Source organism: Rhinolophus ferrumequinum, chromosome 16 (assembly GCF_004115265.2).
Source record: "Rhinolophus ferrumequinum isolate MPI-CBG mRhiFer1 chromosome 16, mRhiFer1_v1.p, whole genome shotgun sequence".
NCBI classification, from domain to species: Eukaryota; Metazoa; Chordata; class Mammalia; order Chiroptera; family Rhinolophidae; genus Rhinolophus; species Rhinolophus ferrumequinum.
The window spans coordinates 25,581,723-25,607,995 of record NC_046299.1 but is presented as its reverse complement, the minus strand read 5'-3'; the positions used below and the strand labels follow the sequence as shown (position 1 = coordinate 25,607,995).

Sequence of the window (26,273 nt, the reverse complement as noted above, 5' to 3'; positions counted from 1 at the left end):
GTTTTTGTTTCTCATTTGTTTGTCTTGTTCCTTTGTTGTTTTTGGTTTATATGCCACATATCAGTGAAATCATATGGTTCTCTGCTTTTTCTGTCTGACTTATTTCACTTAGCAGATCTATATAATCTTAATCTAAAGCTTAATCTATATAAATTTCCCCGAGGAAAGGAGGGAGGAGATGCCTCAGGGAACCTTGCGCCTCCTCTGCTGATGGGACTCTCTGGCCGGTGTGGCCTGAGCTGTTGGGATTGGAGAAGCTGGCTGGGAGGGCGGCATGGCCATGTGTATGAATCTTCCTGACCAAGAGCGACAACCTACTCACTTTAGAATAACATGGGTTTATGTGGAGAGATTTTAGTGATGCGACAGACGGGTATGTCTCGCTTATGGAAAGAAAGAAGGTGAATGTTGGAGAGTCAGGAATGTGGGCTCCCAGGTGGCCCTCAGCTGCACCCCCCTTGCATTCGCCCTTGACTGCTGTTTGCCTGACTGGCGGTTTTGAGAGTTTGAGATTCCAAGCATTGTTCAGGCCCGTGGCCCCTGGGGATGACGTGGTGGGTCCCTGGGGAATTGGGTCCTTTCCTATAGTTTGCCTGGAATGTGACAGCAGCAGATTGGCCCTCACCAGGGCAGTCCTGCAACCCGCTGGTGGTGGGGGCCCAGCAGTGCGTCGGGGATGCTTGTGGGTCCAAAGGACTGTTTGGAGCTGATGTTGTGAGAATCCTGAGTATCCCAGACAAGTATATCTCACCTATTATCACACAGTGTGTCATTACAAATTACTGCATATAACCTATTCTACTAACATAAAGAATAGAAACTAGCTACGAAACAGTATTTTTAACAAAATAAAACCTGCTCATTCATGAACTCCTGGGTACAAGGTTAACCAGTACCAAATGTAACTTGTACGTGTTTTCTAAAATAGTCACCTGAGCCTTGAGGGCTGGTCTGCCTCAAGCCATAACCTGGGCAGTTGACCTAATGGGGACGTAAAAGCTCAAGGGTGGATTCTTCGTCTTGGGTCAGAATTGGTTCAGGGTCACATGCTCTTGAGGTCCCCAAAGACCACGTGGGCTGCATTGCGTCCAGCGGCTCCCATGACACCTCCTCCTGGAAGGGAACCTCCCGTGAACCAAAGCTGTACTGAGAACCCCCTAGGGAGCAGGCAGGACCAGGGCTTACAGAGAGCAGCGACCAGGCAGAGCAGGATGCTTGAGGGAGGTGCCCGGGCTGTGGGCAACAGAACCACCTGGGACGACTATGGAGACAGACTCTGGGCTCCCCTCCAGGCTTCCTGCCTCGGAGTTCTGGGGCAGGGGCCGGGCACAAAGTCCAAGCAGGGGCCCCTCTCAGTCTGAGAGCTGACGTGCTAGATGGCGAGACTCTCAGCAGGCGAAACTAAGACATGGGAGCGAGGGCTTGAGGGGGACGATGTGGAAGTACAGAGCCTTTCTGGGAGGCCGAGGCCCACGCAGCTCCGAGAAAGGGTCAGAATGAAGCGGCTGCCTTGGTGAGGTCGCTTAGTCTCGGGATAGGTGCAGGGGCGGATTTTAAAATTGAGAAACTTAACTTGACTGATTCTTGCTGGTCTAAAATATGGAGGGGGAACTTAGGGACGTGGTTCTCTCAGAACCCCAAATTGGAATTTAGAGAGATGTCTCAGGGACATACCCTTAAACCTCAGGAGGAGGTGCTGGGAGCTCACTCGTGGGCTATGGCCGGTCTGGCCGAGGCCACCACTGATAGTTTTCCCAAACGCTGAGGCTTCTGAATATGGGGTATGGCTTGTTCTCGGGGGACTTCCATGCTCCCTCCTACTCTGCCTCCTCCCTCATTGTTTATCCTATTCCCCGTCTGTAAGCCTCTGATGTCCAGCCAGCCCTCACTGGCCACACAGGGTAGTGGTGGGACTGAGGGCCACTCACCAGGATGGGCACCACTTCCGCAGAGATACAGGCCCTGGAGAGGGCAGCGGTAGCCGGAGTGCAGGGGCACGGGGCGCGAGAAGTAGAGCTGGTCCAGGCCCATGGCGCAGTGGAATATGTTCTGTGGGAGGCAGAGCCACAGCCGTTAGCGTGGGGTATTGTGGTCTTTACCGCCTTTGTGGGTGTCTTCCCCTCGCCTGTTCTCTGAGGAAGGTTGTTCTCCTTCTGGGATGTTTCCTTGGTTCTTATGATGCAGAAAGAGAAGAGGAAGAGAGAGAATAGCCACATGTCCTACGGCGGAAGGGTGAGGTTTTCCAGAGGCACTTTTTTTAGGAAGAAAGAAGGGTGGGGAGCATCTTCAGAGCACATGGAAACTGAATGGGAAAGAACAGGAAGATTTGAAAGGTTTTGCTGTGGACTAGGAAACCCACTCATTCTATTTGAATAATAGAGGAATTTGACTTATCTTGGCTTCTGGCACATGTTTCTTTGGCCAAGACACCCATCTGAGCCTGGACCCCGGGGGTCCAAGCTCCAGCAGAATCACAGTAAATGGCTGACAAAGGGCATTGGGACCCGAGCTCAGTTCTGCTCCACTGGCCTAGGTCAGACTAGCCAGGAAGGGAGGCAGCGTGGACATGGGAAGGACAGACTTGTGGGGCAGGTTTGGGCAAGAAGACAACATCTGCAGGACCCGCCGTGGGGATGTGCTTCCATTAACCCTCAACATGACCCAAACTGAGCTCATCCTCACCCCTGAAGTCTGCTCTGTCCCTTCTCCCCGGCCTCGGGGGAAGACACCACCCTCCTCGGCCTCCAGGCTGCGTCCTGCACATGACTTCTGCCTTGACCTACCAAGACTGCTCACTTCTGCCCGCCCCATGCCTTCCTTCCACATCCATCACCCTTTTTCCTCCTTTGGTTTTTATCTGGGCCAGCGCGGGCCAATAAACATATAACGTGAGTCATATATAATTTTTCTTTTCTAGTAGCCACATTAAAATTTAAAGAGAGACTGGTGAAATTAATGTCAATTGTATTTCATTTAACCGAGTAGATCCCAAACATTATCGTTTCAACATATTAATATAAAAATTACTAATGAGACATTTTACGTGTGTGTGCGTGCTAAGTCTTTGCAATCTGGTGAGCCTTTTACACTTGCAGCACATCTCGATTTGGCCGAGACTCATTCATGTGATCCATAGCCATATGGGCTGTGGCTGCTGGATTCCCGTTGGCCTCCTAACGGGTCTCCTTGCCTCCAGTCTCCGTGAGTTTTTCATACATCGGACAGAAGCCTGAGGACATGCTGCCTTAAGAGGGGAAGTCCCTCTGTGGAAAGTCCGAGGGCTCAGGCTGACGTGGACATGCAGGCAGAAGGGCCACCATCCTGGTGACCTCCTCAGCAGGCACTGTCTGTCCTGTCTGTGTCTCCAGACTCGTCCCCACTCCCTAGATCTGACCACTCCTCTGTCCCCCCTCCACCATGGTCTCGGCCACTGTCCCCGTTTCCGATAAAGGCTGAGTGTGGAGGGCTCGCCAGGAAGAGGGGGTGTAGAGAGAAGAATGTATCAGGGACCCCCAGGCTTATACTCACCCCTCCAGGAAGCCCAAAGATTCTCTCTAAATCAGGTGGGACGAGGATGTCCCTGCCCAGCACGGAGCTCTTGAAGCCAGGGGCGTAGCCCTCGATGCAGTCAAACACTGGGAGCCGGGCAAGCACATGGGGTGGTGTTAAGAGGAAGAAGGGAAGGGTTATCGTTGCACACTTGGCAAATTTACTAAAATTCATTAAAACATACACTTAAAATGGGTTTCTTTTAGCATATGCAAATTACATCCCAAGAAGCAAACAAAAACAGTCCACAGGCAAATAAATAATTCAGTGCAAAGACCTGTGGATTTCAGGCTGGTTCAGCCCCCACCCTTTCCCACCTCCTTCCCCAACCCTAAACACAAAGTTATTTGTCTCCGCTTGACTATGCAAAGCTTTCTTCACCTCATTGCTGTGCTCAAGCTGTTTCTTGTGCTTGGAATGCCCTTTGCTGCCTGGCCAACTCGTATTCACCCTTTAAAACCTAGCTCACATGTCCCTTCCTTGGAAAGCTCTGCTTGTCTCTCTGGCGCACGGCTCCCTCCTTCAGTTCACATAGTACCTTGTACTGTAAGGCTGGTTTCTTTGTTACTCAACCCACTAGACTGTGAGCAACTTGAGGGCAGGAACTGTGCCTTTTTCCCTTTCTTAGCCCAGTGCCTGAACCCAGGAGGTACGGTATGTTGACTTAAGTTCCCACGGCACTTCTCTTCGCTTGGGACAGAACCCGAAGGTTTTAATCCTGAATGGGGCAGCCACGAAGAGAGAGGTCCAGTGAGCCCGCATGGCCGGCGGTCACTCTGGAAACAGGCCCGTCCAGCCCTCCTACCTTTGTCTGCATAGGTGTTTCTCGCCTGCTCGTCCCAGACCTTGCCACCAGCCAGTGTGTAGGGAGTGTACTGAGTGAAGATGGAGATGACATGGCAGCCAGGGGGAGCCAGGGTGGGGTCCAGCGAGGAAGGGATGCAGAGCTCAATCATAGGCCTGTGAGAAGGGGCAGGGAGGGCAGAGCTGAAGAACAGCAGCTGCCCCAAGGGAAGGAGCTAGGGGTGCTCTGCGATGGCTGGGGACAAAGGAAGGCCTGAGATGACATGATGTCAAGGCAGGGCCGATTATCTCTGTAAGGACATGGGGGTTGTTCACCTGCATGGGCTCAGTGACCATAGAATGGTCCAGACTACTCCCGAAGGGCTCCCCCAGCCCCAGGCCCCAGGTCTCTGGTCCTGCACAACCGCCTCTCAGTGTGTGGCCTTTCCTTGCCTTCATCTCACAGCCTGTACTCTAACCAGGGTCTCAACTGTCTCCAAGGTCCAGACAGACAACACGAATAAGTGAAGGAGTCAGGCTAACACAGCAGGTGCTCAGGCGGTCAGATTTCAACCAAGCTCACCCTGCCTGGTTACCTGTCCTGAGCAGGCCAAGTCAAACAGCTGCTGGGGCTGCCTGACACCCCCTGAACTAGGACCTGCTTCCTGACGCTCCCTTGTTTACACCACCTCTTCTACTTGGACGCATTCTTCCTCTGCTCTCCAAATTTGACCACTCTTCAAAGCCACACGAAATGCCCCGTCTCCCTGCGTCCCTCACTTGCAATGTTTCTCCTGAACTCGGATGTCCACTAGGCACCTTGGCGGTTACTTGTCCAAACCTGAATGCCTGCTCTCCCCTAAAACTTGCTCTTCCCGCATACACCATCTTCCCCTTGTCGATAGAGGGACACACCATCATCTGGTGGCTCCTCTGTCTCACTCACACCCTATTTCCTGTCCAGCAACAAATCCTTTCACCTTTACCTTCAAACACCCAGTATCTGGCCACTTCTCATCATATCCGCTGCCCCAACCCTGGTCAAAGCCACCATCCCGTCTCCCTTGGATTCTGCAATGGTAACAAATTGCAACAGATGGCCCTTTTTCTCCACACAGTGGCCAGAGTGGTTCTTCTAAAATATATGTCAAGCTCTGCACAAACTTCCCTGGCCAGGAGTGGTCGACAATGCCCAGCAGGCTATAGCAGCTGCAGCTCGGACCCCACGTCCTACCCTTCACTCCCAGGTTCTGTTTCTTCAGCCACTCGCCTCATCCCTGTGCCTCCACCAGAGTAGCACACGCCTGCCCCAGGGCCTTTGCATCTGACTTTCCCCCTGTCGGAAAGTTCTTCCTCAGATATCCACAAGACCTGTATACTCATTTCCTTCAGGTCTCTGCTCAAGCATCATGATACCAGAAAAGCCTTTCCTGACCTCCTTATAAAGACTAGCAAACCCTCCCCTCTCCTGACCTAGCTTCCTCCATATCATCAGTGCATGTTTGCTGCCTCTCTTGTCTCCCACTGTAGGTCGGAGACCTGAGGACAAAGGCCGTGTTGACCCTGCTTGCTGCTTTGTGACCAGGTCCCAGAACTAAGCCTGCCACAGAGTAGGGGCCCCAAAATATTTATGAATGGATAGGTGGTCTTTGCCCTCTTCCCTTCTCTCAGGACACACTTCCTCTTTACCTCATGCTATAAATATGTGTGTGCCCATCTTATGATCAGCAGTTTGTTTCATGCCCCTGCCTGATCCCCAGTTCCCCCAGCGTGTATCTATATGAGCCTGGCACAGAATAGGTCTTCACCAAGTGTTGGTGGACAATTGACAGTATGGAAAGATGCTTGTTCCTGCAATGTCCCTGCCTGTTCCCAGAAGGATGGGGATACAGCTGCGGAGGGAGGTAGAAAATACTTTTAGAAGTTTTGCATGAAGGCAGCTTATCAGAGATAAGAGAGAATGTGGAATCGGGTGAGTGTGTGCCTTCCGACAGGCTGCTGAATCAGAGAATCTCTTTTTCTCTCCCAGAAAGCATTTTCTCCACTTCTTCCCATGTGCCAGCACTGTTATCTCTGCAGCTCTTTGCCCCTTCTGCTAACCCGTGACATTTGGTGGAACAAGTCCAACTCTTCACCCCTTGCCTGCCCGGCCCACAGATTTCTTGCCTGGGATGTATTTCCTGGCCTTAGAACCTAAGTGTGGATTTAGGCAGATTTTACCTCACGGTCAACGTTTAACCAGGAGTGAGAGGCCATCCCTGCGTGTCTGGACAGTTCCTCCCGCCTCCCCAGGACCACATTCATGCATCAGAATACCCCAGCGGACACAAGCCCAGGGCCCACCCACCTGTGGGAAGGCCAGCCATCCATGGCATCTTTAAAAGCCTGATGGAGGAGGGTGGTGTCTTCACAGTTCAGGTGGATGGAGCACTGGTGATGGGGCAGCGGCTGGCCCCTGGCCACATTGGGGGCCGCCAGGAAGTCGGGCAGCCTGTCAACAGCCACTGAGGGACCGATGGGGAGGGTCAGGACCCAAAGGCCTGTGTCCTCAACGCCCCTCCCCCACCCCCGCCAGGGTCCTCCTTCTCTACCCATTACCCTGCTCACCCAAGTGGTGGACTGGGAAGAGAAAAGTAGAAGAGTGTTTCGCCTTCAAATTGAGGGGCAGGCTGGAGGTCAGGGGATAGAGATGATGATGTAATTCAGTTTTCCCCAGACCTGGACATTGCCCACTCAGATGATGTCAGAAGAGACAGCTCTGCAGTGTGGCAGGTATGCCTCTTACCATTGATCTTAGTCACGGGTGACTGCGTGTCCAGCTGAGAGATTCTCTCCACGAACTCCTTGGGAAGCCACTCCTGGAACGAGAAGTTTCCATGAAAGGCCTGGGGATGGCTGAGGCCCCCAAGGGGCTGCCTTCCTCCTTTGCTCAGACTGGTCCCTTGACCTCTGCTTCCGGAAATCCGCTCCATCCTTCAGAGCTCAGCCAAGCCACCTCCTCTGTGAAGCCCTCCTGGACCCCCTCCTGCTCAGTGCCGAACATTTCTTCCTCTGTACCCGGCCAGCAGTTCTGCCTGTAAGTGGCCCACACCAGCTCCTGCTTTGGAGATGGCTGGTGGTCTGCAGTCCTCTTTTGTCCTCTGGTCTGGAAGCTCTTGGAAGTCTTACTATGATCTCAGAATAGCCTTAACAAGAACTTATCTTTGTTATTTTATTAGTAGAACCACTCAGAAAAAGTGGTGCTTGTCTCTAAGAATAGCTCCTAGAATGGTTGGGAGCTCCATGCTCATATACATGTATCTTTTGGGGACAGGGAAGGTATGGTCAATTGCAAAAGTTGCCCCAAATCCTTGCCCCTCCCTGTATGCGTGCCCCTTTGTAACGCCCTCCCACTCTAACTCTGGGCTTGGCCATGAGACAAGGCCGATATTGGTAAATAGGATACAAATAGAAGCTTGAAAAGCATTTGCATGATTGGATTTGCTTGCTTTTGCTTTCTGCCAGATGCTGAGACTATGCTAGAGGATGAAAAGACACATGGAGCAGAGCTGAGTCACCCCGGTCATTCCAGCAGAAACTGTCCTGGACTAGCCACAGCCCGCTGACCCCTGGCATGGGAGCGAGCCCAGCCAAGTTCAGCAGGGCCCAATAGTTGACTCACAGCTGACGGCTGATGCCTGAGTGAGCCCAGGTCAGCTGAACTCTCCAGCTCTGTGTGCTAAATCAGTATTTCTTGTTAAATGCCCAGAAGTCATGTAGTTGTTTGTTATGTGGCATTCATACAGAAATAATTGACACACACAGTGGAATTAGAGCTGATTACAAGGGAAAAATTAAGATAGAAAAGTTTTATAAATAACTCTGGATTGAAAGTCAGACATGGATTCCAGGTCTGGCTCTGCCAACTGCCAGCTGCCTGGCCTATGGCACCTCATTTCTCTGGATCTTTCTCCTCACCTGTGAGGCTTCTTCCCTGTTTGCTACCTGCCTATTAGGTAAGAAAGAGAAGGGCTGGCTTCCTCTGATGCAGAGCGGCTTGGCACTTGCATATCCTGCCCCAATGCAGTCCTGCCTCCCTCGATCACCCCCATTTTCTAGTCCCTGTCTCGGCACACATCTTAACCTCCACCCCGCAGGCCTCACCTGTGGGGTGAGCTTCAGGAAGGTGATCTGTGGCGATGCATTGGACAGCACTACCTTGCTCCTCACCTCTGAGCCATCTTGCAGCACGACTCCTTGGACACGTCCTCCACTGCTCACCTGCACCTTAGCCACCGTCTAGAGCCCATAGGAACAAGGCCCCAGAAACCCCCAGGAAGGGAAGGCAGGTTGGATCCTGAGGGATTTCCACTGTCTGTGCTGCTCTTCGGCTCTCACAGCCTCCTCATCCTGAATCCACCCTGCCGAGCTCTACAGCTCCTCGGAGAAGCCTTAGCTCACCCCCCCACCCCTCCCCCCCGCATGGGAAGCCCTTGCCTAAATGTGGGTTAGTGGTGGTGAATTCACAGGGGACCTGAGTTCACAGAAGAACTGGAACCTGATTGACAGCTGTTCAGCCACCAAGAGGCTGCATAACCCGAGGCCCTTGACTCTGAGCCCTGCCTTGTCCATCAGTAAAACGACGGACCTTCCTAATCTGAGACTGTGTTCTATCCTGGGATTCTAGCCAATCATTGGGGTACAGGGTAGAAGGGGGTTCACCTTTTCAGTGAAGATACTTGCACCGTGCGCAGTGGCCGAGCTTGCGATGGCAACAGACAGGGCACCCATGCCTCCCTCGACGTAGCCCCAGGCCCCCTGGATCCCCTCCAGGCCCCCCATCACGTGATGTAGCAGCACATACCTGACGACAGACCCTTAGAATCAGTAGCTGGAGGTGGAATTAATCTCCCCAGAGTTCTAGGTACAAATCATCCATTCCATTTGTACTTTCAGCCTCTCCCTCCCGTCTCCAGCCCCGTCCCACTAGGCTTTAAATGAGCCCTAGGCTTTTGTAAGAGTCCTTTGCCTCCCCATCCTACATTCTCTCCCCATGCAAACGTATCTGTGCAGAGGTTTGGTGCCAACAATGTAGCTGCGATGCCAGCTCTCTCCTGAGCTCCAGCCTGTGTGTCCAGCTAGCCACAGATCTCTCCATTTGAATGGTTTTTTGGCAGGCATCTTACACTCATTCTTTTTCCCATCCCAGTGAATGGCACCTTCAGTTTCCAACAGAAACCTGGGTGTCAATCTTCCCTCCTACTAGTCACTCATCGCCTACATCTAATCAAGCGTTGTCAACTGTGCCTCGTAGAGAGGTTTCCAACACCCTTGGTCCCTGCCACCTCTTCCCTGGTCTGGGCCACTCTTTTTTTCTTCCTTAAACTGCTGCGGTACTGTCTTCCAAATTGGAACACCTTCTCCCACTCTTTCTTCCCTGCAGACCTTTCTCTATGCAGAACCTGGAGCCCGATCCCAAAACCCAGCTCTGCACCTGTTACTTCCATCCTTTCAAGCCCTCACTGGCCCACTGCTGCTCCTAGGGCAATGGCCAGTCCCCAAAAATGACATCCAGGGCTCCTGCCTGCTCCTCAGCTTCATCCCTCACCATGCGCCCCCAAGCACCCCACATTCCTGCCGAACTGAACCTCTTTCAGTTCTTTGCATGGACTCCCTGCATTTGCACATGTTGGTCTGGAGCCCAGAATCCTCTTCCTCCCGCACCTTTTGCTTGGCTGATCCCTCCCATCCTTAGAGTCTCAGATTAAACATGGAGGGCGTCTCTGACCCCAGACCACGTTGTTCCCCTGCTTTATTTCCCTGATCGTAACATTCACGGCACTCCACTAGTGTTACTTGCTCTGTGTCTACCTCTCTCTCCATAGGATTTCAGTTCCATTCACTACTGTGGCCCCAGCACCCAGCACGGCCAGGGCTCCATCAATATTTATTGAAAGGATTAATGAAGAAAGAAATTACTTAAAGGCACATTTTACAACCATGGGCAGCAGCTAAGCCTCCCGGAGACCCTCAGAGAAAAGGATAGGAGGCCCAGCTGGTAGAACAAAACTGGCCGTTTTATCATGGAGTGTGGCCAAGGTGTGGCAAATGCTGCCACCCTTTTCCATGGCCGTGGGGAATTTGGGGCTGGCTTAATGTGTGTTGAAAACCACTTCCAAAGGGTGCTCTCCTCCCTTGAGAGAAAAGCCACATTGACAGCTTCTAGCTGCATCTTCTGGTGCATTGGACATGGCCCAACACTTGGCAGCATCCTCTCTCTCTCTCTCCCAATACACACACACACACACACACACACACACACACACACACCCCTCCATTCCGGCTCCCACACTACAGACTTTGCTGTGTTTGACTGCCCCCTCTTGGATCAGGCTGTCAGTACACCCACCCGGTCACAAAGGGAAAGGCAGCTTCAATCCCTTACAAAGGTGTCTGTGTGTGAGCGTGTTCTGGAACCCAGGAGAAGGATCAGTGGGAGAGGCAGGGGCAACGGGGCTTCCCGGGAGGGAGAGAGAAGTGAGAAAGAGTGAGGAGACAGAGAATGGGATAAAGAGATTCAAGTTGAGATAACACAGTGGGAGGTGGGAGAGAGGCTTTCTTTACTGAAGCTCTAGAGAGCAGAGGCTAAGAAGGAAGATTTGGGTGGGTGGGGGGGTGGTCAGACAACTTGGGCTGCAGAGCTGCTCTGTCACTTACTAGCTGTGTGGCTTTGGGCAGAATACTTCCCTTCTCTGAACTACAGCTCTCAGATGTCACCTCGAGGGTTAAATGAATAGTATGCGAAGTGCTTGGCTCCCTGCCTGGCTCTCTGGGCGAGCTCAGAAATGACAGTTGTTATTGCTGGTTGAGGAGCTCACTCCACGCCTGCTGCCCCACCTCGTCTCCCCGACTCACCCACTCCCCGGAGTGTGGGGACTTATCATGGCTCCAATCACAGCATCTGTTGCTAGAGTGGCTTTTAGAGGCTCGGACTCAAACCACTGATTCAGCACCTGGGACAGCAAAATGGCAGCGAGAAGGGCTTCTGGACGGACCTCGGGAGGAGAGAAACTCTTAGTGCCAGGCCGGGTCTGAGGCTGGGGAGTCCCTCACCTTGGTAATTGGAGCTGTGAGGACCTGGTAATACTGGGGCAGCCGGACTCCTAGGATGCGGCCTGAAAGAGAAGATCCATAAAACATAACCTGAGATAGGCAAGAAGGAAACGCTCTAATCTGTAATATCCCTGTACCTGTTTTCTTTATCTGTAAAATAGGAGGAATATTTCATACCCCCAAGAGCTACTGTGAGGATTAAATGAGGTATGTAAAGTGTTTGCAAGTTCATAGGCACTTAACACATTTTAGTTCTTAGCATTATTTTTGGAAACATTTTAATTTGTACCATAGTCCCTTACTTTGAACTCTGAGGGCTGTGCCGTGGGAGGGAGCCGGTGTGGCTAGTCCACTTCTCGGATAATCTCAGAGAGTAAGGGCAGTAAGGCCTTGAGACATGGTAGCCCCAGGGCCTAGCTTAGCGTCTGGCACACAGCAGTTGCTCCATAAATGCTCATTGCATGAACGTTTGTTGCATGTTTATTGCACGAAGCTCTTTGGGCTGGTAATCTGAGCAGCAATGTCTACTTTTGGAGGGTGTGATGATTCTGCTGGCTCTGATCCTTCACCCCGCCCCGTATCCACACACTTTGCCAGGTAACTCTACAGTGCCCCCCACCCTAGCTGCGCTGACCTTCCCTGCTCCTTGATTCTGAACTCATGCACGTGATTTGCTTGGCAAATGGAATGTTTGCAGATGTGCTGCAAACAGGGCCTTGAAACTGGCCTGTACATTGGGGCTTACCCTCTGTGCTTCTGCCATTGATGTAAGAAGTCCATGCCTGGACTGGCCTGCAGCTTCCAAGAGGAGGATGAGAGGCACCTGGTGCATAGCTGACCTGGCCGATCTGCCCCAGGCACAGACATGTGTGTGAGACCAGACCAAATCAGCCGAGCCCAGCTGGGATCAGTTGAACCATGCAGATTCATGAGAAATAAATTTTTATGTGCCACTGGAGTTTTATAGTTGTTTGTTATGCAGCAATTTTGTGACCATAGCTAACTGGTTCAGCATTTTTTTAGAATATAGAAGCTAAACTGGCCTTTATACCCTCAAGAAGTGCGTAGAAAAGAATAGCGTGCTTCGCAAACCTTCCCTTCTCATATCCGTGGCAGACATCACTAATTGATCACAGAATTTTTTCTTGCTGAGCTCAAACCTAGCATCCTTCTTGTATGAGGGCACCTCTTCAAACTCTCTTGGCTCCTGGCTCTGATTCTACCCATGGCTACAGTGATGAGCTCCATGTAGGCTTCAAACAGCTTCACACAGTGCAGCTGACAGCATCTCACCTCACACCTGTAAGACGCACCTCTTCATTTCTGCCCTTGGGCTTCTCTGGTACTACGACAGGACCATCACAAAAACCATTTGGCACCCATAGATACACAGCCCTATGTGAGAGTTAATACACCACGGGACAGCCTGTGATCAACGGGGGACAGAACCTAATGGATAAATGTTTCCCCATTCTTCTCTTGGAAATGGTCCTCACGTGCATTTCATAACGCTTCTCAAGGGTCCTCACAAGCCTGGTACCTTGTCACCTGCATGGTGGTCAGCACAGCCTGGTACTGACTCTCGCTCTCTCCAGTTTCGCTCCTCCTGTCCCTAGGTCACCCTTCAGAATGAACTTGCACATAAGCCTTTGTGTCAGGCTCTAGTTTAGGGCCTCGCTAAGACCTTCTCACTAATGTGCTCCAGGCAGCCCCTATTAATGGATGGCAGTTGGCCGGCTGCCTTGGATGGTCAGGTTTATGTCCAGTCATTGAGAAAATGGGCTCAACTCTGTGAAGGTCACTCATTGTGCCCTGATGCCTGCACTGTGGACTTACCTGCTTGCAGCAGGGGTGTGAGGGTGGAGAGTGACTTGAGCCTTTGTAGCAGGGAGCCCCGCCAGAAGGCCTCCACATCCACGGGGGCTGCGTCCAGCAGAGGGTCGACGGCCAATGCCAAGCGATTCATGAAGACCTCATATTTGGGAAAGGCCTGGAACAGAGCTCCACGTCAAGGCCCCAGTGCCTAGAACCCTAGGGGGACATTGTCCCCAGGCTCTGCCCTCCGTGCCGCCCCCAGGGGGCCTGCTGCTCCTCAGCTGAGCCTCCACGGTTCATCAGGGCTCCTGCCCAACGTGGCTCAGCGTGGCTGTGCTGAGTTACTCCCAGTTCTAGGTCTGTGTGTTGATGTGAACACCACAGGAGGTCAGAGAATGCCTGCGTAGTAGGAGAGCCACCGGGTGGCAGCAGGGACAAAGGGTTAATACTGGCCAAGACCAGGAGTCAGCCCCCAAAAACTGGCAAGTATCCCTAGAATGTGGTCTCTGTGATAAACCAAAAACCACTTAAAAGTTTCTTCCTTATCGCCTGTCTGTCCATATATTACCGATCCAAGTAAGATCTCGTTGCCTGTATCCCAGCATGCTGACGGTTCGTGCCTGGTCTGCAAATCTCCCATGTCCTGTCACCATAAACAAGGGCAGTAGCCTGCATCCCTTCACCCCACCAGTTTCCACGACAGAATCCATTTTGACAGACTGGTTAGGACACCCACCCCTCCCTCAAGGAAGGGCGACAGGAACAGGGGTGGATGTCTGTGCTGCTGGAGGCCTTATCTTAATTTTCAGCCCAGAGCTTTTAATTTTTGGTTCATCTAGACTCATGGATGTACCCGTGGAATTTTAATAACTTTTACACAAAGCAAAGTCCTGTACTGAAGGACATTTGAGAAGTCTTAATAAAGATGAAGTTAAACAGCTTTCTCTGCAGCAGGCCTGCAACACGACAATGTGCAAAGACAAAACCAGAATTCAGATTTTTGACTTTCTACCATGGGGTGTGGCCCCTGCCTCCGGCTTGTGGTCACAAGTACTCAAGGCCGCAGCCACTGTCTTATAGGTCTAAGGACCTGGCCTCGTCCTGAATCCTTTCTAGTGCATCTGAGATGGGCAGGATTTGGAGAATGGGGTGTCGGCAGGGGTCCCCAACCCACTGCACAAAAGAATCACTTCTAAAAAAAAGCAAAGCTCCTCAGGTGATTCTGATTGTCAGCCAGGTTTGGAAATTGCTGGTTGAAGAGCTACACTGTGTGTCTGTGCTTCTCTTGGCCCTTATCCAACACGAGATCAACACAGCAAAAAAGCAACACAGTGATTGTATTAACCTAAATTCTTCTCATAAAAATGTCTCCACCAAGATATGAGTTAATGCTATGCCTTCAGCTTATATTTTGGCATAATACAAAAAATGGCAATTCAAAGAATCTTTTTATGTCTGCAAAACCAGTCACACCAGGCCCCTTACACTCAATAACTACCCAAACAAATTCCTTACAATGCAATTCGGAGGAAAAAAGGAGCATTCTCCCTCAGATGTGGGCACTTCCTTTCACCAGACCCATACGCCATCATGGATAGTTTCTTTCCTTGGGCTGTCAGGGGATCGATGCCAAATCGAATGAATGTTTATTATACGTCTCTAATCCTAAATTCCTGGTCCAGTTCATTCTGTCCTTAATTGTCTCTGATCTGCCCTTTATCCTTCCTTTTGGCCTTCGGGTGCTTTAGTATGGATAGCCAGTTAGAGTTCTGTATGAAAGCAGGCGTGACAGAAAGCACAACAGTATAAGTGCACAGCAGTGGATGGTCAGCCAGCGGAGGCCACCCAGTCGTGGCTTCATGTTGAACACACATGGGATTGAGGGTTTCTGAAGCCCACTGGTCTTCATCACTGACCTCCATCCCCTTCTCTGCACAGAGCCCAAGGTCAAAGGCTAGCACAGGCTGGAGCCCCCCAGGGCAGGTGGAGTAGCCCATCCAAGCCCCTGGGGCCTTTGGCAGGTACTCTCGGACAAGGCCAACCAGGCCCGTTTCCTTTCAGGAGCTGCCGCCAGTGGACGGCGAGGGAGAAGGAAACCAGCTGCTGGGCAGCTCCCCTACCTGGGCATCCTTCTGCGAGAACTGGGCGATCTGCTTCTGGTTTTCTACCATGTTTGTGCCCAAAAGAAGGGACCTGGGCACCTTACTCCCTGTGCCTTCTTCCAGCATGGGGGTGAACGAGTAGGGGTTTCGAAGATGGAGCCTCAGCCCGTGTTCCTGCAGAACACAGCACAAGCAACATATGAAGGCATCCGTGTCCTCTGCCCTTGACCTTTCTCTCATTGTGCTTTTGACCATTTAGGTACCTGCATACAGGGTCCCAAGGTCCTGCTTCCGATTTTTTCATGTAAGTATATAAAAAGCCCTCTTGCCCAGGCACTCTGTGGCAGACCATCCCACACCGTACCACTCCATGGCAAGCCTCATCGTGCCACACCACACACACCACACTATACCACATCACGCCACACCACACGATGCCACAACATCCTACACCACACCGTGCTAAGCTATACCACACCATGCTACCCATACTACATCACGCCACGCCACACCACGCTATCCCGTTCCAGGATCTGTACTTGGGTTTACAAAGATTGCCTCACAACAACTCTAGAAATATATCATTCTCATTGTACAAATACAACCACCGACACTCAGTGAAGATAAATAACTTGTCCAAGGTCACACTGAGAGATGGATCTGGGTTTCAACACCACATCTCTGTGACTCCAAGGCCCGGCTCCCAGCACTAGTCTATCACGGCCTCCACTCCAGGAATAAATAATTAAAATTTGGAAAAACACATGAAAGCAACCATTATGTGAAAATCCATTCTTACAAGGTAGATGAATTATTCACATCCAAAAACATTATTTACTTTGCAGACTCTTGTACTCCAGGGTCACCTTAAATGGAAGCCCCCTTGATGCATTTAAAATGTAAAGAGAATAATCATATGGAAATTTTCTATTCTGTGATTCTTAGTTTTCAGAAGCTAGATTTTTCAAAAGAAGGGTCTACCCACACACCCAGCACCACGGCTGCCACTGCATAATTGGTGTGTTTGCAAACTGCCTTCAGCAATAGTCTGGGCGGGGGACTGAAAACCAGAGCCCCGTTCCCAGGCCTGGTAGGTGAGAGGCTCTTCCTCTCTTCTCTCTGTCTCCCTTTCTCTTAGGGGCTCAGAGAATAATTCCTGGAGTGCGTTTCTATAGTTATCTAGTTCAGAGAACGCATTTCCATGAACCAGTTCCAGCAGCCAAAGAGCTGTGAACAGAGGCTCAACGTCTTATTAATTACAAATGTTCAACTTAATGTCCGTGCTAAGTTCATGGCACCTGCTTGTACGGATGGCACAGAGGACCTTTGTCTCTGAGTGGTGGGTGACAGAGGCAACAAGCAGGTAGAAGCTAAGGGGGCTCCAGGAATGTGGTGACTGAATTTCTAAAAGAGGCAGTGAAGGGTGAAAGGAATGGAAAAGGGTGGGGGCAGAGTCGGCTGGCCTGTGGACCAAAGTTAAGTTGACTAAGAGAAGTCCATGGGCGCAGACTTCAAGTTCTCAGGATCCCCTCTAAACGGCCCAGGAGCCAGAAAAGGTGAAAGTCCCTCTGACTTCCTGCTCAGGCTGCCAAGAATGGTAACAGGAGCTAAAGTTTAACTGGGCTCAGCTTTGCAAAGTCAGAGGCCCAAGGGGTCAGGCCGGTTCCCTGGGGGGGCCGATGGGACACCAGGAAGTGAAGGGGGAGGGCTGGGACTCTGTCCCATGTAGGTTATCAGCCAGTGCGGCACATAGGAACACAGGCCTGAGGTTGACAACGTTCATCCATCAAAAGTAGGCCTATTTTTATGTGAAATTTCTCGATTTTTAAGACGCAAAGGTGGGCTAGACAAAACCCATCTGTGGGAATGTACCAAGGAGGCCGTGGGAGACAGACAAACCCCCAGGTGGAAGAGATACCTCAGATGTGGGGAGTCACCATGGGTATATAGTAGGGGATGTGGAACTGTCCCCAACACCATCAGGCTGCAGGGTGGGGGCTCTACCTTCAGCTCCAGCTCGGTGTAAATCTGCGGTCTCAGCAGGCTGAGCAGGTAGGACGCGCGGGAGAACTTAAACCCTGAAACCCAATCAGAAGAAGAGAGTCACCAGTGTCACCAGGGGTGACTCCCCGTTGTCCCCCACACCACCTCTTGGGGCTCACCTGGGATGATCTCCTCGGTGACAGCAGCACCCCCGATGACATGGCGTCTCTCAAAGACGGCTGTGTTCACCCCCAGTCTCTGCAGGTAGGCGGCCTGGAGGGGCACACAGGGCCCTCCCTTTATGCCGGGGGGTTGACCGGTGGTCTGAGGGTCATCACTACAGGGCCAGCACGTCACCCCTCGACTCATGCTGTCCCCCCTCTGGGAATGCCATTCTCCTTACTTTCCCTGTGAATTGTCACTTTCCCCGTTGTCTTGAGATTCAACATGACTGTTCCTGCCCCTCCAGTTCCCAGCTGAAGGTGACCTTCCCTCCTGGCAGGCCCATGTGACTCTGTGAACTCAGGCCCATCTCCTCCAGGCGGGGTGAGCCCCCTCCCTCCTCACACAGCAAGCTTGCCTGTGAGCGCCGAGTCAGACCGCCAGCTTCTACTCCTTTCTCTCCTTCTGCTGTGGCAGCCTCAGCACCTACTCCACCTCGCCTCCGTTTCCTCATGAGTGAAAATGGGGCTGATGATAATAATACCCACTTTGCCTGCTTTGCAGGTCTGCTGGGAGGCATCACTGAGCCGGTCCCTGGCACATAAAATGTGCTCAATAAAAGTAGCTATGGTTATAGCACAGCGTTATTTGGGAGAACAAAGGATGCAGGAGTTTTTATTAATTTTTCTCTGGCACTTAGTGGGAAATCAATAAACATTTCTTGACTTGAACTAGTCCTGAATCTATAGACCTAAATGCTGGTCCTCCCACCCGCCCCTGCCCCCATCCCCCAAGGTGACAACAGGGACGATGTAGTTCAGAACTCAGACTTTTAAAAAACTTCGCTTGGCGACTAGTATGTGCCAGCCACTGCAGTGGGTCATCTCATTGAATCCAGCCCAGCATCACAGAGGCAGGCACCATGGTTCTCCCCATCTCACAGATGAGGAGACTGAGGCTCGATGGGGTCAATGGTTCTCCTCAGGCTCACGGAGCTGATGAGTAGAGGTGTTGGGAACTGAACCCAGATGATCTGGATCCAGAATCTACACTCCTGACACATCCTGATGCAAAAGGAAAAAGAGCAGCCCCGACATTGGGAAGCTGGGCTGGCCCTCAGAGGTGAGTCGTGTTGTTCTCCTGTTAGAATGTGCACCTCAGACCAGGTAGTCTGAGAACATATAGACCGAGACAGAGCAAGCCTTCTTCACTATTTTCACTGAGCACAAAACCGGGTCTCAGGGCCACCCACAAAATACCAAACGCCCCCTCTCTGGGCCAAGTGACGGCTGCCTCTTCACTACTCCCACTCTCTTCACACCAGTGCCCCTCCCTACAGACAGGACTTATTGAGATGCCTGGTCACAGTGTTGTCCCACGTTCTGACAGGGTCCAATCTAGAGTGAACCCCTACTTCCTTAGATTCGCCCTCAAATCATCCCACGAAGAATCGGTTCCCCCCAGCACCCTCTCACTGAGAGCCACCCGGTTCCCCATAGTGTGTGCTCTCCTGGCTGCAGGGAGTCACCACCCAGCTCAATTCATGGCAGATGGTACCCAGGTGGGCCTCGGGCTAGAAACCTCCAGCCATGAGTCACCACTCGTGTAAGTGTTTGTGCCAGATCCTTCATGCACGTTACCTATTCCGTTCACTACACCGCTGAGGCTGGGCGTCTTTACTCTGATTTTACCGTGGCTCAGAGAGCCTAAGTGATGTGCCTTACCCACCACAGATGAAAGTGCAGAGCTGGGAGACAAACCCAGGTTTATGTCAATATAAAATTGATCTTTTAAATTATTGATTAGCTGAGTTCCAGAATGTCCCCTGTAAAATGTTCAACTAAAACTGGTAAGCCAGGGAAACTACTCAGATTCAACAGACGTCTCATAGCTTCTGGACTGGTGTTCTAAGTCCCCTGTATTGATATTCTGGAGCAACCACTGCTTCAGGAAGATGTTCTGTGTTTGTCTTGCGGCCTGGACACCCACTAATACGCACTGTGGCCTCCTAGGGGCACATGGCCTCAGGTTGGAGAAACATAGCCCTGAGGGTAACCCTGGCCCAACTCAGCTTAGGATCCCCTCTGCTAGACTGTCTTCCTCGCTGTCTCTGGGGTACGTGTGGGACCGTGTAGCAGCTGTATACTCCAGGTTGGTACATGGCCTAGACCCAGCTGGGGGCACAGGGCTCCACACACAAGAACTGCCCGTAATCTGGAGTCGTGGGGACCCAGCCTCACAGCTCCCAGGCTATGCCAGTTATACACTTCCCCACCTTTTCATTATCTGGCCTCTGAAAGTTCCCTGACTCTCCCAAGGCCGACAGTGGGGTGGGGGGGTAAATCCACCTGCATGGAGAGGAGAGGAGGTGGGGGAGGGGAGGGGAGGACGGAGGGGAAGGGAGTAGAGAAGAGAGGACAGGAAAGAGAGCCCCTGACATGCTCCTTAACTACTGCCGATGTCCATTTGGCCCAGCCACTGGCCAGCACCAGAGAGAGGAGGCTAGCCTGCCTTTCCTTCTCCCCTGTTGTTGCTGAGCGCTACATGCCCAGGAGCAAGTGGAGCAGGGCAGAGAGGGGAGGTACTCACAGCCACCAGCCCGTTGTGACCTGCAACGAGACAGGGGAGAAGGGAGGAAAGCAACACCAGTCAGCGGGCAGACAGACACATTCCTTGAGGAGTGCAGCTACCCATCCCTGTCCCCAAACCTGTGAAGATCCTGGGGAGGTAGCCTTGGAGGACCTCACCAAACCTGTACCTGGGTATTGGAACAGCATCTAGCTCAATTCCACAAAACACCTGGTCTGTGGGGGGCCAGAAAACCTTAGTTCTTGCCCCAGCTTGAAAAACGCCCTGTCATTTGTCTTGGCCAGCAGCTCCATGCTGGAGTGAGGGGCAAGGAGAAATCCACAGTCACCCGACAAAAGCTGTCCCACGAAACCTCATATTGCGGGGCTTGTCATGTGGGGATGAACGGATGGCCATCGGAGGGAGCGTCCCAGTTTCCTTGGCAGAGCAGAGAAGGGAAGCATGGCTGGTCCACTGATGTACCAGGAAACGTACCAGGAGAGCCGGTGTGCTGATGCTGGATGTCCCTGTGTGCCATGGCTGCCAGGGGAGTGCTGGTCCTGTGGGCAGCTGCTGTCCAGCCTGGCTTGATTTGCCAAGTGAGGTTCACAGTCGTGCCCCAGAAGGCTTTAGGCACATGGGTTTGTCTTTATCAACCCCCAGTGTTCCCCAAATAAAGCAGAAACAGTTCAAAATGAAGTAATTAAACATATACAGTTTCCATGTGTGCTGGAGTAGCTAGTATACTTCAGGGGTCCTAGCTGGTTGGGCAAACTTACCTATCTTACAAACAAAGATTCTTTCCAAAAACCTTAGGAGGGCTGCCTCTGGGCTAAGAGCGCTGACCTGCGCTTGGGATCCCATGTTCCACACCATGCCCACCTGGTAGCGAGTGCATCCGCAGGTGTGGGAAGCTTTAGGATCACCTGAGGATTCCTGTAAATGTTGATTCCCAGACCCCTCCCCAGGGTCTGCTCAGCAGGCTGGGGGTGGGGGCTGGAACGACTTCTCGCAGGCTCCCAGGTCATTCTGATGCCAGCAGCCTCAGGCCCACACACGGAGCACGCGGGCACTGGGGCTGAGCGGCATCCTCTTTCTTTACTCCCAGAGCAGGTGCAGCTGCTGATGGAGACTCCGCACTGGGCAGAGAACAGGCCCAGCTCATTTTCAGGGAGGCGGTCCGGCCTTATCTGCACCACTTGGCACGTGTCTCTCCTTGATGACAGAAGGTCGCGCTGCATCTTCAAAGATGTCAGAAGATGACTGTGTTCTCTGAGCAGCAATCTGAACTCGGTGTTTACTCAAATAAAATGCTTAGCTGATAATTTCACAAACATCCATAAATAAGGGAGCAGCAATGACCCACATGATGGATTTCTTCACGGCTGAGGTGATTTTGTTTTAAATTTTGCACATAGAAACTCCCAGAGTTTTAGAGGTCATTGAGCCCACCTGTCATCCATTAACGGAATCTCTACAATGGAGTTTTTCAAACCTCTGTGACCACGATCCACAGGAAGAAATGTATTTTATGTTTCCTGATCTAATAACTCTTATCATGTGATAATCAGGTGATGATCTATTTTATATATATATACATATATATATATTTAAATAATGCTGGTGGATATACTATTTTTCTATACGTGTGAAAATTCTCTTTAAGTTTTAAAAATATTGCTGGGTGGGACTCATTGCAACCTGCAGTTTGAAACGCCTGGCTCTCAAATACGTACAACTTAAAGACTGACTATCCGGGGCTCAAGCTGGCTTCTGCTCTTTACCAGGCATGGCCTCAGGAGAGTCAGTTTAACCGCCGGAAGCCTCAAGCTGCTTCCTATGTAAAACAGAGAGCGTGCTGGGAACTGTGCAGTGTTGCAGAGAGTATAACCAATAATGTATGTGAAGCCCTGACCCTGAGCAGACCCTCAATAAATGGTAGCTATTTGTCCTTTAATTAGAACCGATTATAAAACTTGGAAAATGAATAAAGGCTTCCAGGCAACTGGGTCCTGGTTCAATCATCACACGTAAGCCCACACATGAGCACACACACCTCAGATGACCAAGGTCAAGGATCGGATACCCTCAGACCCTCCTCCCCTCACCCTCCTCCACCCCTAGGCCTGGCTGAGCCCTCCTGTGGCTTCTGGTGACCTGCTCTTGCCGCTTGAAGGGCCTTAAGCTGCAGGCTCAGCTCATCTTCAGGCCTGACCCGCGGCATCCTTAGGCAGCAGGCCCAGGCAGCTCTGGACGGACGCTGCTCTGAACGTGGTGGGCTGCACCTGGTGGGCTGCAGCCACCTGCATTGGATCCACTCAAAGTGCTGGTTGCACGTGCTGACCTCCAGAGCCACCTTCAATCCTCAGACTCCTGATCACCAGGCCCGGGCCCCAGGAACTAACTGCATTTGAAGCAGCTCCTGGGTCATTCTGAGGCATGTTGAGCCAGATGACTAAATCGGGGTCATCGTCAAGGTGGCTCCCAGGTACTGGTAGGACTTTAGGGAGGCAGAGATGACGCCTAGAGTCAGCCTCCTTCCCAGGAAACAGCAGGGGTGAGCTGTCATTAAGGGCAGCTGTGGGGCTTCCTCCCTGAGGCTGAGGCCTGGGAGCTTCCACTCACTGAGCTGTCAGTGGGGGCTGGAGCACGGGAGCGGTTGTCAAACACGCTCACATTGGTAAAACTTAAGTTATATTCACTTACAACAAAATATATTAAAAACAAAGGTAATAAGTACTCAAAACTTCCCGCTACCTAGTTATTTTACATTTTATTATTATCTATTCTATTGCGGTTATTTACTTATATGTATCGGTACAGCAGCCATACTATATAACCATGACCAGGTGTTTATTGCTCCCAAATTCCCATTTGGTGATGTCATGTTGGTCACTTGAAAAAGGCCGCGCCCAGAGTATTTACACCATGGAAATCAGCCAGCATTACCCATCAGGGCTTGATTTATTATTCTGTTATTAGACTTAAGAAAGTGATGGAAAAAATGCTAATAATGCAGATTAAACTCAACACTGTTTGTGTTTGTAGCTGTTACATTGTGACTAGCACAAAAAATAGAGGAAATGTTCTTCCAGTATTCAAAGGAGATTATCTGATTAAGGAAAGTCAGCCCCATCATTAAAGACAGAGTTAAATTTGGACATAAATCCTCATTTCACGTTCGTTCTACTCTTTAAAGTTACATTCCTTTCGGAACTATCCTCATTTGCCAATTGGAACCATAGGTTGGCCACTGAGTTTGGCAAAAATCACAGAAATTGGATGAGAATCAAAACCTGGAATTTAGAGTTTTGTTATTTGAAATGTAAAAGTGTGCTACGCTTTTCTTTCTTAGCATTTCTAATAAACTGAGGCATGTGTATAAATGCACACATTCTCCGCTGGAGGGGTGACTGCTAGACTTTTCCCACGCACGACTGCTCTCGGTGCACACACACATATGAAGAAATGCCAACACACGGTGCAGCTCTGGAGCTGTGCGATGAGCGTGTTCTCCCTTCAGTCCTGTCACTGTCTCTCTGTATAAACCCAGTTGGAAAGAATGTCAAAAGCTGAAATTGGAGTCCTTTGTAAGTGAATGGGAAGCCCCGAGGAAAGGGACCAGGTCCCTGGTCCTGGCCGCAGCTTCACACAGTCACCTGCTCGAATCGGGTGCTCTGCAGCCTGGGGGACAGCAAAGTGAAGCAGGACCACTGCAGCAGATCCCCACATGCCCCAGATGTGCAAGGCAGTGTGGGGGCTGTCACCCTCTGTGGTCATGTACTAGGATCTCTGGGACTCGTTTCTAGTTTTTCCTAACTTCTCTTTATAAAACTTCCAGTTTCCTTTGGGAATGGGTGAGCTTAGTGGTAAAGTGGTGATGACCCAAAACTCAGGGCACTTGAAGTGGTGGATTTCGCAGGTCTGTTGTCCCAGGGCTCTTTCTTTCCAACCCTTATAATTCAAGAATGTGGTGGCAACCAGCTAATTTCATAGGAGACACAGGGAAACCCCTGAGCTCACCGAGTCTTCCCTGGTCATTCTAGATAGGAAGACCCAAGCCCAGAGAGGGCAACAATCTGCCCCAGACTACACAGCAAGTCGACAGCAGAGCCAGCCTGTTTGCAGAACCTTGGTGCCTGTTTGCAGACTGGTGGGCTTTCCACCACCCCCTGCTCTTGCCCCAACTCCTGGCCATCTTGTGCCAAGAGGGAGGGGAAGGGGTCCCTCCAGGCCTCTGAGCAGGGCTGCCTTCCCCAGCGCTTGTCTCTGGCTCAGCCCGATTTACCTGCTCCTATCACCACCGCGTCGTACTCAGGCTGCAGGCGTCCCTTGGCTTCCCAGTGAGCTCGTCTCCAAGCAGGGCAGGGAGAGGCACGCATGGCCCTTCTGAGACCTCGGCCACTTGCAGCCATTTCTGCCCACTACTCGGCCGGGAATTTGCTTGCAATCAGCTTTTTTGTCCCCTCCAGCAGGGGGAGGAGCAGGGAGAAAACAGGAAGAGAGGAGGAGCTGCTGTCCAGCTACCATATTTGGCCCAGCACCAGGGCTAAACAGAGGCCACTGAGCTGCACACGCCCCCCATGGAGTCCACACAGGGCAGAGTTGAGGGAGGTTGGCTGTTAACTGAAGTTGTGTTGCCTCCAGGCCTTTGGATAACCATCGCCATGCTGATAATTCTCTAGCCCTGTGTCAGCTGAGCAGCCTCTCATGTAAGCCCCCGAGTTCCCATTTTACAGATGGGGCAGCGAGCCCTGCGGCTCAGACAAGGGTGTGGGCAGCGGACGTTCTGGTGGTAGAGGGTCCCAGGTTTCTCTTCTCCCTGTGCCATCCTGCTTCTCATTGAGGAATTAGATGCCCGGGGAGTGCTGGAGTGGGACTCCTAAGGAAAGAGACAGACCCGGGTCCGACTCTGCTTCCACTCCGTCCTGCCAGCCTATACAGGGGTGAACGGCTCTACACCCACAGCAGACTTAGGGAGCCTGCTGGCCAACACCCCTACCATCACCGTGACCAGGGCCTCAACAAAGCAGCAGCGAGGGCCACACCGGTCAGTGGGCCCTAGAAAGCCACGCGTTCTCTCCCTAACGCTTCAACGCCATGCGCTGAATAGGCTGCTGCAGTGGCTGATGGGCTTGGGGGCCAGTTCACTCGTAACTCTTCGGGTTCACCTTTTCCTGGTGAAGGCCTGGCCATTTCTCTGCTGCCCTTTGGCACCTGTCCCGTTTTCCAAGAATCCTCGGGGATTAGGATCACATCTGTGAATCCCTTCAGCTGAAGCACTTCCTTACCGGCCTCGGGTCTGTCTTGAATTAGGAGCCCCTTTGTTCTCTGCCCATTAGTTAGCAGGACAGGCCATTCCCCTGGTAGAAATGCACCCCAGCAGTTGGGAATGTCTGTACTGCTCCGACATCTGTCAGTGTTCTAGGAACCTGCTGTTAGAAACGCATCCCCAAAGGGAGAGAACATGTGGAAAAGGTGTTTCCGAGTAAGAGGGTTTTCTGAGGACCCTTCTACTCTCAACTCAGACCCCCCTTCACAGCACGACACCACAGAAGGATCACCCCACCTGTGTATCTCTACTAAATCCCACTCAGGATGTTCACCCTGGTGTTAAATTTAATATTGGAAAACGGGGGATTAAACTGGACACGTCAGATCACGCAGCTGCTAAAAATTAAGGGAAAATACTAGGTGACAAAGGTGGAGGCCCTAAACGGCTGGGGGCTTCCAGACTATTTCCCCTTTGTACTCTTCCGTAAATTCCGCAGTTGGTACTTTAAACTTCTGTCCGCTATTAAGAGGAACGTAGTCCTGGTCAGCTCCGTGTCGACTCTGTCCCTCACGGCCTCCTTCTGAGGACTTCAGCTCGTGGTGTGGTTCTAGTTCCCTCAGGACCTCTGTCCCCCTAGCTGTCCCCATAACGGGAAAGAACAGTCTTCCTGGCATGAATTTTGGCTCCTGACTGAAGACAGAAGGCCCAGCTGCTGTCGGCATGTCATGAATGAACCCCCACTGTGCTGCATTGCGTGCTGACTTCGTCGCTTCTCCAGACCCAGTACCCCAATGGTCTCTCGTCCTTGTGTCCATTCTGGGGCGGGGGCTTCTAGGTTGGAGGAGAGGGGCTGCACTTCTCGGGCAGAGGTTCTCAGTCCAGGGCAGCAGGATCACCTGGCAGGGTTTAAAAAACCTCAAAGCCTGGGATCCACAGAACGGAAT

The 26,273-nt window shown here is 51.6% G+C and overlaps 1 protein-coding gene across 1 annotated transcript; it reads right to left on the bottom strand.

The window, feature by feature from the left end:
- On the bottom strand, positions 1-26,207 carry PYROXD2 (pyridine nucleotide-disulphide oxidoreductase domain 2). Its single transcript, XM_033130696.1, has 16 exons — positions 24,343-26,207; positions 20,076-20,095; positions 17,504-17,597; positions 17,346-17,419; positions 15,360-15,515; positions 13,261-13,414; positions 11,425-11,486; positions 11,227-11,324; positions 9,034-9,175; positions 8,476-8,610; positions 7,118-7,190; positions 6,680-6,836; positions 4,355-4,509; positions 3,529-3,635; positions 1,929-2,049; positions 1-1,113 (listed from the first exon to the last, which is right to left on the bottom strand). Exons 1-16 carry the CDS (start codon positions 24,467-24,469, stop codon positions 1,043-1,045), a joined length of 1,746 nt encoding a protein of 581 aa, XP_032986587.1. The 5' UTR covers positions 24,470-26,207; the 3' UTR covers positions 1-1,042.
- Positions 26,208-26,273: the final 66 nt, after the last annotated feature.